The sequence below is a fragment of the Vigna radiata genome, chromosome 6 (assembly GCF_000741045.1).
Source record: "Vigna radiata var. radiata cultivar VC1973A chromosome 6, Vradiata_ver6, whole genome shotgun sequence".
Lineage (NCBI taxonomy): Eukaryota > Viridiplantae > Streptophyta > Magnoliopsida > Fabales > Fabaceae > Vigna > Vigna radiata.
Window position 1 is genome coordinate 1,495,435 of NC_028356.1, and position 13,079 is coordinate 1,508,513.

The 13,079-nt window shown below is 25.3% G+C and overlaps 2 protein-coding genes across 2 annotated transcripts; both read right to left on the reverse strand.

The window, feature by feature from the left end:
- Positions 1-756: 756 nt before the first annotated feature.
- LOC106764518 (protein LIM3-like) lies at positions 757-2,263 on the reverse strand. Its single transcript, XM_014648796.2, has 2 exons — positions 1,926-2,263; positions 757-1,019 (listed from the first exon to the last, which is right to left on the reverse strand). Exons 1-2 carry the CDS (start codon positions 2,248-2,250, stop codon positions 1,003-1,005), a joined length of 342 nt encoding a protein of 113 aa, XP_014504282.1. The 5' UTR covers positions 2,251-2,263; the 3' UTR covers positions 757-1,002.
- Positions 2,264-10,458: 8,195 nt separating this feature from the next.
- On the reverse strand, positions 10,459-11,259 carry LOC106763219 (non-specific lipid-transfer protein 7-like). Its single transcript, XM_014647427.2, has 3 exons — positions 11,185-11,259; positions 10,933-11,140; positions 10,459-10,702 (listed from the first exon to the last, which is right to left on the reverse strand). Exons 1-3 carry the CDS (start codon positions 11,257-11,259, stop codon positions 10,641-10,643), a joined length of 345 nt encoding a protein of 114 aa, XP_014502913.1. The 3' UTR covers positions 10,459-10,640.
- Between the last annotated feature and the right edge of the window lie 1,820 nt (positions 11,260-13,079).

Below are 13,079 nucleotides of genomic sequence, written 5' to 3' on the forward strand. Positions count from 1 at the left end.
TTTAACACACATTATACCAGTAAGTTCATTCACTGCTTTGTATTTTTAGAGAATCTGTTTTACTTATTTCTACAAATCCTTTGTATTTTAGATAATCTACTTTATATTTTTCAGAAAATCTATTATTTCTATTTTTATAAATATATTGACTTTCTAAATCTATAAATCATTTTTCAGATTAATTATATCCAAAACTTAATTATAAACTAAAAAATATTCATTATTTATTTTCTTAACTTCTAATTTTCTTAATAAACATATATATATATATATACCAATGGCGCAGAAACATAAGTTTAAAACTAGTTAAAGCCTAAAAATAATTGAGAGTGATGGGTGACAATTTTTCGTGCTATACATAAAAATAATTGATTTATTTTCATAAAAATTTTAAATATACACCCTGATTACCCAGATTCATAAAAATGATTAAAATTTCACCAATTTATTCAAAAACTTACATCTTTTGATTTTAAAGTTTGATAAAGATAATATTTTTTTTTTTAAGTTGAAACATAACTTTCGATATGGATTTATATGTTGTCATAATGGGTGATATTCTATGTAGAAGAGCTAACTTTGTAAAATAATGAAACAAAACAAAATAAAATTAGTGTCAAATGGTTATGTTCTAAACACAATGTTAAATTTACTCATTTTTATTTAATATTTTATTAGAATATTGGAATAATTATATGGAAAAGACACGATGAAAAGAAAAATATTCAAAATAGTCTACTTGATATATATCTCACTATTTATTTTCTTCAGACATTACATTATAAATAGAAATATTATATTGATGAAGTCGTTCCCACTTAATGATAATGACATCACTAAAGAAAAACCATGTTCCTGGTGTATCAATTAACATTCAACTGGAACTGGATGTCTAATTATAATAAGAATAATAAAAGTAAAACATGACAATGCATACAAGGCCACGTTTGGCTGATTTATTTAGATATATGTATGCATGCGTCTCCCTCTGACGAGGAGGAGCTACGGAGCAGTGTAATCTGAAAAACATAGTTCGATCGTATTAGTCATCTCATTATCAAATATTTCTTTATCTTAACAATATATGAAGGAATAATATGTACATAATAATACTAAAATAATATTTAAATATGATAAATAATTTAATTTTTAAGTTTTAATAAGTTGAAGTGTAAATAAATATTTATTAAATTATGAGTGAATTTTATGACATATTCAAACATGCTGATATAGTCTTATATATAAGAGTTTGAAATATAAAAGTAAAAGTTATTAACTAAATGTAAAAGTTATTAAAATTTAAGTATTATAAGATTATTATATTGAAATAAAAATTACATAAAAAATCTTAATAAAGATGTCAGATAGAAAGATTTACACGAAAAGTAAATTAATAACGTTTTTTTTGTTACACTTTATTTTAATTCATGCATTATTTTCTGTTATATATTAAATATTTTGTTACGTCTTATTTTTCATATCCTAACATTTTATAGAAGAAAATACAACATTTTTTAAAAATTGTTTTTGATATCATCTTGCAATAAAACTATTTTATTTTTCATTAAATTAAAGCAATTTTATTATGCAATAAAGTACATACTTATCCAATATATAACAATAACTAATAATATCTAAACTCCAAAATAATCATTTTCTTTTGGGTTCTTCCAAATATATTTTCATTTTATTTTTTTTAGATTATATTTTAATAAAAATATAAATATGTATGGACAAAAAAGGCACATGTTTAGGCTAACACATTAACATATGAATTTATATATTCTTTGATATGATGATAAATAAACAGTTGAATTTTAAAATGTTAGCTAGTTAAGATGTTAAAGGTTTATTATAATATCTTAGGTGATTTTATTTTATTTAAAAAATATATAAAAAAAGCAAAATAATATTAAGAAACTTACTTCCACACTTGGTTCCAGAAGCAAGTGGCGTTTCACAGTAATTGAGGACATAGATGACTTTTTCCGTGCTGTAGGTATCCTCATAGTCTGCAAAATATGGGCACATACAGGTGACATTAGAGCGTTCCAGTGCACTGCAGCATTGCGAAGATGGTGGAACCGTTGCCCCTTCCCGTTCGATGTATCTACCACATTGCATATAAACTCCGAACACATTACGACATTCCAATTGTGCTGAAATCAATGGCCCCATCGCCATCATCATCACCACAATCCCACACATCATCAACATCATTCTTGCATCTGCAAAAACTCTCTTTCCCATCTTCGAAGTTACCATCATCACCGTCGATGAAATGGAGGATTTCATATCACATATTTATACCACAAACACAAGGGTTTATGCCATCTTTTTAAATGAAATTAAACCACTTGTCATTATTTTCCTTATGGTTATTAAAATGTGATTAATTCAGTATTTGACTTTCTATCAAGGGTTGGCTCAAGTAGTACGCTTCAGTTTAGGGTTGTTCAATTAATGAATAAAGAGAACTATAGTATAGATATATTGGTAGAAGCTTTTGGTTAAAAATAGGATGCTAGCATGCATGTTATAACTTGGTGACGAAGATGTTGTTTAGGACGTAGAAGTGTATTGTTGTACATATTTGACTTTATATTTGTTCCTGTTCATGGAAAAATGAAAAACACATGTTGTCGATGTTTTTGTATTTATTGATTTACAGGAAGAAAGAAAGGAAAGGTTTTGTGATCAACTATACCGAATTCATGGAAAAGAAAAACAATTTTACCATGATTTTCTATTGCACCTTAAAAAGATCAAACTAACTAAAAAGATCTTAAATATTATTTTAATTTGACTTTTTGGCATGTGATAATAGCATTTCATAAATTATAATAAAAATATTTGATTTCAAATCAAATTTGAAGAATGTGATACACATAACCTTTGATTTGAAATTTTAGTTAATCAGATGAAGATAATCCTTTTTAGAGGAGATTATTCTTGAAAGGTAATTGATGACGTTAAAACATGGTGGATTATGACTAAAGATATAATTGATTATAAGTTTTTTTAAAATATTTTTTTTTCTCTCACTTAAATAGATATTATAAAGAATTTCATAATTATAGATGAATTTTTATTGACCAAAATAAATTATGGAATAAACTCAAAATTACTAATGAATTTTATAATTTAAATTATTAAAAATGTCTTTGTTGATAATTAAAAAATTGTCGATAAAATCTGTCAATAACTTTTAAGTCTGAATTTTCACATTTTTATGGTAAATTCGTTGATAGAGTGATGAATTGTAAGTAAAGAATAAAGTAATTTTTTATACATTAAAAAAATATGAATAAAAGTAAGAAGAAGAAAAAGAGGAGAGGAGATCAATGTCGATGGTGGCAATAGAGGTGCAAGAGTGGAGTTATCTCTCGATGACAATGTAAAGGAGTAATGGTGACGTGAAGGTATAACGACGATGATGATTGTTGAAGTTATAGGAGAGGTGGAAGATAAAGAGAAAGAAGAAGGAGAAAGATGAAGAACTCAATGATTGACATGATGACGAAGACGTGATGAAGATATCATAAATAGAGGTTAGAAAAAGAAAAATAAGAAGATTCAACTAAAATTTTTATCGATGCCCATTTAACGTATATTTACTGATAAATTTGTGATTATCAATAATAATTGTAGAAGGATTTCACTTTCCATAATAAAATTTATCTTACAATTTTACCAACATATTTTTAATTATCAATAATTTAAAATTATCAAGAAATTATGTCTTTGATAATACACAATTTTATTTTAGTGAAATAGTTGAATTAATAGTGTTTTTGACCAATAAAAGAACCGCTTACAAATTGTGTTCTATAAAAATATTAAAATACTTTCGATTATAAAGAACAAATTAATGAATATAAAATTATTGTATACTGAAATAAAATGTTTTCCATATTTCATTTTTATTATGTTGTCATATATATTCACATTATGTTTTATTATGAAGAGTGATTTTAATATTGAATATTATTGTATTCGATGTAAACAATACATATTTACATTTGTTATTTGTATACTTATTTTTGTTCAAGTCAAAATTTCATTTGGAGATTTATAGGTATAGGATATTTAGAAGTAAAAAAAATGTTCTTATAGGTGCACTATTTTTAAGCAATAAAAACTCATTTAAGTATCTATTTTAAATAGAGATTAAACTATAGATGTGAAATGTATCATTCTTCTATGGTTGTACTTTAGTAGAAAAATTAGTCCAATATTTAATGTAAAGTTACTATATTTAACCGACTTTGAAATTACCACTTCCTGAATTCTTCAATTAAGGAAATAGAGAGGAAGAGAGAAAGTAAGATGATAAAAATATGCTGTGTATTAATAAAACTCATATTATAGACTTGATATTCACAAATATTTATTGTTTATAGATGGTAAATATTTTAATATCTATTTATAAAGTGATTGGATGTAAATATTATATTACTCATATTTATAAATATTTATTATCTAAAAAAATTTAAATTAAAATTTATTTTATAGTTTATTAAATTTAATTTAATTTATATTAAAATTATTTATATTTATTATCTTAAATTTAATTAAAATTAAAATTTATTTTATATTTAATTTATATATATATATATATATATATATATATATATATATTTGATTGTATTTTAAAATATTATAAATATTCAGATATTTTAAAATACTTAAGAATAATTTCTAAATAAATATCTAACAAGTAATAAAGCAGGTAATAAGCGAAATTTTTGTGTGAGTTGAATAGTAGATAGACACTCTCCCTATTCTATCTAACCTTAAAAGGGCTAAAGAATATATTTTTTATATTTATTTAATTAAAAGTGATCACATGTGATATTTTTTTTAAGTAAAACTATACGATAGGTGATTTACAATGGGTGATCAATATAAATTTAAATTCAACTAAATTTTGTTTCACGTACATAATATTATTAATTATATTTTGAGAAAAATATTTGAGACTCATAATCATTAAAGTTCTTTTTCATAAAGTATAATATGTAATGAAAAATTATATTAAACTTATATGGATTTTTTTTATATGTATCATAATGTGATTTTTGTACACTATCAATTAATAAAAAATTATCATTAATATATTTTTAAATAACTCATTTAATAATTTGTAATTAAATTGCCATGACTTTTGTGTATATTAACTGGCCATTTATACATAGAAAACTCAATTTTAATTAGTATATCGGCATTTGAATTTAGAGTCATACAAGTACACGGCAGTAGTTAATCTTTGCCGAGAAAATTACTTTGACGAAGCTTCCATATACAGTGACATGACATGTTAATTTTTGGTGACATTTTCTTGGTAAAGGTTGGCGTATGTTTAACTAGTTTAATAATGTCCTGCCCAAGTTGAATTTCTATAATGTTTTTGCCCATTTAAATTTCAATTACGTTATTAAATATTATATAAATATTTATAACAAATAAATAGATGAAGAAAAAGAATATCAAAATGAACTGAGTAAAATTGCAATTGCAAGAGAACATAAATGATATTGATATGTATCTATAATTTATTATGTCTTTAAAAAATAAATAAAAAAGGAGAGGTATTAAAAGATACTGCAATTCTTGATCAATGCTGTTTCTTTTCTTAAGACACCTTTGATTTTTCATGTCTAATGAAAACTGCTTCGAGGTATTGCATGGGTTCAGTTTTACACAAAAACTACAAAATAGGAATGAATATACATTTGAACTTTAACAAGCATTATCAGAGTAAACGTTAGAGGCTTAATACCTCCATTGGTCCTCTGATTTATCAACTAATCTTATTTTGGTCCTCATGTTTGCAACAGTCTCAATTTAGTCACAATTTTTGAAAATATGAACACATTGTATCCCATCCGTTAAGTGGTAGCAGACGGCGTTAAATTTAGGACACGTAGTGGAGAGAAAATATGATGATGTGTGTTATTTGATGATGTGGATTTTTTTAATTAAATTGTGTGTTTTTTAATTAAAAAAACAATGATGATGTGACATTATTTACTTCCAATTATTTAGATTAGGGATTTAATTTTCTGATTGTGCGAATCAGGTATTTGATAATGGAATTGGGAATTTTATTTGCTGAGTGCGAAAGAAAGACGAAGACGAAGTGCAATCTTCGACAAGACGAAGAGGATCCATGGAGTTTGGAGAATGGTGTCGAGGGAGTGATGAACAAGAGGCAGTGAGCCGCCATGCAGCACACACCTCCACTGTTATTGGCAAAAATGTTGTGTAAAGAGAGAGATAAAAAAGAAAAGAGAGAGAGCATCGCCGCTGTGGATCTTCCACTTGGACAAGCTTTCTAGCGTGCTCCGTTTTCCAGCCAAAGTTCTGGCGAGCTGCTTGAGGCGAGCTTGGGGGATTCGGGCGGGATGGTCAGCGATGTGGCTGGAGATCAGAGTCCGGTGAGGGAACTGCAATGGTCGACGCGAATGGGCGCGGGGCGCAGTTGGTCTCGGATCTTCGTCGGCGCCGATGAGTGTTGGCCATTAAATGAAGTGTTGTGGAAACTAAGGGTTCAAAAATAGAGAGAAAATGTGAGAGAGTAAGGGTTCGTTGAAGGTTTGGTGAAGATTTGTGAATTGAGAGAAAGAGATTGTAAAAAGCTGGAAGAGGAAAAATCTCAATACTAGCATCAACACCAACAAGGGTCTTAAAGTTTAATGCAATATAAAGATTGACAATTTTCCTCTGAAATTTCTCTCTTGCTTGTGGAAGCTACCAATTGATTCAAATTGTTTTTGCTAGCTGAGAATTTAGTTTTCAATGTTCAACAACTTGGGTATCTAGATGTTTTAATGTTTGTATTTTTTTTTTCTGCAAATGAGGCTAGATATACGGGTTAGAGAAAAAGATGATCTAATGACTCAGTTTGGTTAAAGAAACAGATGAATCAGGGAAAAAGTTTTTGATGATCCGAGAACTTTGAACCCCATTCCAAGGGTGATAAAAAATAATAATAAAAAAATAGGATGCCGTTTGAGAGCATCACTTTGAACCCTATGCCACATCACCCGATTCTCACTGCAATACGTGGACTTCACTTAACGTCGTCTGCTACCACTTAACGGATGGGATACAATGTGTTCATATTTTCAAAAATTATGACTAAATTGAGACTGTTGCAAACTTGAGGATTAAAATGAGATTAGTTGACAAATCAGAGGACCAATGGAAGTATTAAGCCAATAGAAAAATATTTACAACTTGTTATTTGATTTTTTTTTTAAATAAATGATCTAATGATTGAAATCAAATTAAATATTGTTGAAAGAGGTAATAATAAAATACCTATTATTAAGTCTTACTTAATCAAATATTAATTTATAAAAAACATGTAAATAGTCATTTTTGTATGAGTGTAATGTTTCGTTTTAAGTTTTAACTTAAATATTTTTATTCAATTTTTATGAGTAAAAGATTGATATTTAAATAGGACATGTGATAATTGAAATTATTAAGTTTATGAATTAAAATGTTTTAAAAAATTATTTTTAGTTATATAAATTATTTTTAGATAATCTAATTTTTGAAATGTAGCTGAAGTGAATTTTTAATTCATTGAAAATGTAAAAATAAATTATTCTAAACTTCAAAAAAAGCCAAAATCAGTACATTTTGGAAAAATTTGTTCTACACTCCCACCTTTTACTTATACACTTTCTTTTTCAGCAATGGGCCACAAATTTAACTTTTACACCTCTCTATATGTCCTACCTCTTAAAATCAACTTAACTAGATCCATGTGGTAATCCAAACTTTAAAAATTCGTCCAACCATATGTTATCACATGGAAATATCTTAACACACAAAGTTTAAGATGCTCTCAAATAATCATCTTCAACCTTTCTTATAAACATAAACCTTATGCAGCCACTATAGTCTCCTCTATTTATGAATAGGAATGATAACAGGTTAGGTTGGATATAGATAATGCTTACCAGCAAAATGAAAACTTCATTCACTATTCATGCGGGTATTCGTTTCAAATAAATTCGTAAATATTTTAAAACTCGTGGATATCCAGAGATACTCACAAATATTAAAAATATATAAAAAAAATATATATATTTTATATATTTTTAAAATAAAATTTAAATAAAATTATAGAAAAATATAAAATTTAATATAAATAAAATAAAATATAAATTAAAATTTAATTTTTAATTAAATTTAATCTAATAAAATATAAATTAAATTTTTATTTTTATTTTTTACAGGTAAGGGGTACTCGCGAGATAGATAGTGTAATACCCACATCTGATCCTTTTATAAGAAAGTATTAAAATACCTGTTATCCGCAACCCGCACATAGTAAATACTTGTGAGTATTAACTATTCTTTACAAACACATAAACCCTAAATTTGGAAGAAAGAGGGAACTGACAGTCACAGCATTGGACAGTCTCTCGTTAGGTCAAACATCAAACAAAAAAGAACCAAAGTGAAAATATTTATATCTTTTAGGTTTCTTTTTGCCATTATGAGTATAATAAGAAGAACGAAATTGAAATTTTAGACAATTATGTTGTTAATAATTTATTAGATACTTTACAAAATAATTAATTTAATTATATCTGAATATATCAATTAATAATCTTTCAAAAAAATTTAAAAACTAATTAAATCTATTAATTATTTAGGAGATATTACATTATAAAAATTAAATTTCAGTAACAGAAAAGTCATAATTCAAGTTCAATCAAATTCTATATATAGAAACCAAGGGAAAACATAAGAAAGGCATTAGCAACTATGGTTTTGTGCAACTGTCGTCAACCATGTCTCTCACCTTCTTTCAACACTATTCTTATTTTTACTTTCATTCATCATGTATTTCATTCAATCCATTGAGGATTAAGCTTTAAGGGTTGGTTCTACTTTTTTTCATTATGAATAATGAGATTATATTAAAATAATATTTTTACTCTTTTGATTTGTTTTGGTTATCTTTAATATATGTCTTTTATCAATCATGGAAAAGGTAAAAGTTTTTACATCATAATTAATTATCGAGATATTTTAATCCAAATGCATGTTGATCATTTGAGTCTAAAGAATTTTAATTTTGATTGAAAACTATAATTAAAGTTAAGAACTTAATTTAGAAACTTTCATATAATTAAATATGTTTTCGCTACTAATTGAAAATGCAATTTGATTAATAGTAAAAACTTTAATTATAATTAGTCAAATTAGTTAACTCTTTACTTAGTTAGAAGGTAAAAAAAATGATTAAACATGATATAATTTAATTAAAATGTACTTTGATTGAAATTTATTATAAATAATTTAAAAAAGTCCTACTTTTAATAAAGAATATACTTTGGTTCCTTCCTTAATCGTCATTGTTTTTCAATTTTGCAATTATAAATGATTAAAACCGTCATTATAACGTTACACTTAATTATAATATTATCATCACTTTTTCTATTACTATACGACCGACGCAAAAGTCATTATTAAGTGTTTTTCACTAGTGAATCCATTATTATTATATATTTTCGTTGCGAAATAAAAATTTTAAAATTCACCAATAATGTATAGGTAAATCAAAATTATTTTATAATAATGTAGTATATTCTTATTGTTTATAATTTTTATAGTAGGATGATTACTTTTGAAACACCAAAAATTGTCAGCAACAGTAACTTTAAGTTGAGCAGAAAAAGTATTTCAGGACTTAGAATAAGTGTGGTAAATTTCTTCGTGAATTGATGCTTTTTATGAAAAGTAAAAAATTGTTAGGGAGAGTTACAATTTTTTTTTTCATAAAAAGAGTGTCACTGTATAAAATGTTTCTTTATGAAAGAAGAATTTTTTTTTTCTTTCATCTTTGTGAATAGAAGAATATAGTTCTCTTTAAGGAAAAGAGGAAAGAAAATATAATAGAAATCCTAGCTCTTTAACAAAAAAAAAATAGTTTTGTTTCACATTAATTAATGAGAATTGAGAAATAGCCATGGAAGAAATGCGAAACCTTTTGAGATTTTCTCTTAAAAATTAAAGACTACTTGTATTTATACTTTTGTGATAGTTACTAATGACTAGATTAGTATTATTAAGCCAAGAGATACGTTGTATAATAAAAAAACGTACTACTAAATCAATAAAATTAATAATATATAATGAGAAGTTAGGATATTTTTTTAAATGTTAAGTTCTATCATTATAAGTAATATGGACAAAAATTTGAACTAATGAAAACTGATGAAGATTTCTACCACTAAACTGAGAATGAAATATCACGATAACTTTGATAAAACATATACACCTATGATAAAAAACCATGTTATGTAAAGCTATTAAATAAAATCTATATGAGAAATAAATTTTTTTCATATATATAAAATTCTCATTAGTCTTCGTTAAATAATTTTCTAAAGTATAATATATGAAGTATTATTAAGAGAAGATATATATATAGATAGATTGACACTGTCTCTATTGACATTGATCTCAGTGTCTACATTAACCACTTCGTAATTATAAACCATGGAAAAGAAATATGCATTGCACGAGAGGTCGCATGCATATTGACGCATCGAGTGCTGACCATATTTGGCTGACTTATTTAGTTTATATTAATAGTCTTCAAGCTGACTTCAATTTCCCTCCTCGGGAGGAGGAGCAGGATAAGGTGCAGGACTAGGAGGAATGATGAAATCTGAAAATCACATAAATTAAAAAATTAATTAGTAATTAAAAAAAATTAGTTAAAAATGAATTTTAAATCTAATTTAACATAATACAACACACAAAAACTTGTTAAAAATGAGTTTTAAATCTAATTCAATCATATAAAATCAATTTATTTCCATCTATTTATATACATTAAATTACTCTTATCACTAATCGATATAGACGAAAGTTTTAAAATCGATAAATTTATATTACCTCCACAGCGCAGTCCAGCAGGAACATAAATTCCACAATCTCTGGAGACAGAGACAGTTCTGTTGAGGTCGATTCCATTCCTAGGGCCAATGCCAGGAGGCCTGGAAGCAATGTAATCGCAGGCGCACTGCTGATCTATATTCTGTCTTTTCAGTTCCTCGCAGCATTCCGGAGATGGCTCCGTTGGGCCATCCTCTCTGTAGAACTGCTACATGGAGCGAAAACAGCACTGAAGTTACCTCCACATTGTGCCGAAGCCTCTTGCAGGTTCCCCAGCACTAATATTCCAGCAAACATCACCATTAATGCAAACTCTCTCTTTCCCATTTTCAAATCCCTTATTAACTTATTTCCTCACACTTTTTTTTATTGTGGAATCATGCCTTTTCGATCACCTATTTATACAACAATCACAAACAAAGTCACATCATTCATTAACTCTTAAAATAAGATTATTATGAGGCAAGTTTTGAGTTTTTTATATATTTATTTTTAATTTTTTTTGTTATTTAAATTTTTTATTAAGTGGATAATATGAAAGTTTTTCATTATCTGGTTTATTATTTTCACAAATTAAAAAATATGGAATTTTTTTTTATTAAAATCAGACAATATCACAGTTGTTGTGGTTAATAAGAATAATTTTTTGTTTTACTATGATAGTAATATCATTTTATATTAAATAGAAATTTTATATTTTTTAGATGTAATAAATAAATAAATAAATAGTCATCAAGTTTAAATAAGCGTATATTAAACAAAAAATTTACTATAAAAGAAAAAATATTTTTTTTCATCTTTTATATATATATATATATATATATATAATTCGATAAAATATTAATAAAAATATTTAGATTTTATAAAAAAAATTACTTTTTATCCGTACCGCTTTTAATAACAAAGTTTTAAACTCGTGTATACTCATGGGTTGATGTTTGTTTTTGTGATATTAAAAGAGATTTAGAGATTGAAAAAAATATAATAAATAATTTTTAAGTTTATAGTTAAATCATGAATATAATCAATCTTAAAAATAATTTATAGATTTAAAAAGTTAATATATTTATATATAAATAATATATTTTTTAACAAAGTATAAAACATATGTAAAAATATAGTAGATTCTCTAAAAGTATAAATGATATGTAAAAATATATAGATTTGACTCGTTTAAAATATAAATCAATATATGAATGTGTAGTGTTAGATTTGTCTAATCAATGTATCGATAAACTCATTAAATATGTTTTGTTAGACTTATTTAATTAATATATCATCTAATGTGTGTGTCTAATTAATACATTAATAAACTTGTGTAATGTATATTGCAAGACTCGTCTAATCATAAAATGAAGAAAAGCGTATAATATTTATTACTAGATTAATCTAAAATGTGTATGAAAAAAATTCTCTAACATATATTGTTATATTGGTTTAATTAGTATATGAACAAACTTGTTTAATATGTGTTACATACTCATTTGATCAATGTATGCACATACTCGTCTAATGTGTATTCTTAATCTCATTTAATCAATGTATGTAATGACTTATATAATATTTTTTGTTATACTCATTCAATTAGTATATGGAAAAACTCGTTTAATGTGTGTATAATGTTTTTTGGTTATACCCATCTAATCAATGTATGAATGGACTCATCTAATGCGTTTTGCAAAATTCACACGAATGAATAAACTTGTCTAATATGCATTAATAAACTATTTTAGTTTGTGTGGAAAGACTAGTCTAATGCATATTGTTAGAGTCGTTTAGTTAATATATAGATGACTAATCTAATATGTATTGCTAAACTCCTTTAATCAATACATTGAAAAACATATTTAACGATTTTTATTTTCCTCATCTAATCAATGTAATCAGATAATTTTCTAATATTCTTTTTATACTTATTTAATCAACTTATAAAATGATTTATCTAATATTTTTAATTATACTTGTCTAACTATTGTATAGATAATCTCATGTAATTTTTTTTTTGCTATATTTTTCTAATGTGTATAGAAATACTAGTTTGATATGTATTGTTAAGTTCCTTTAATTAATGCATCCACATCACCTAATTTTTGTGACAATGTAAATAATTTATATTATATATATATATATATATATATATATATATA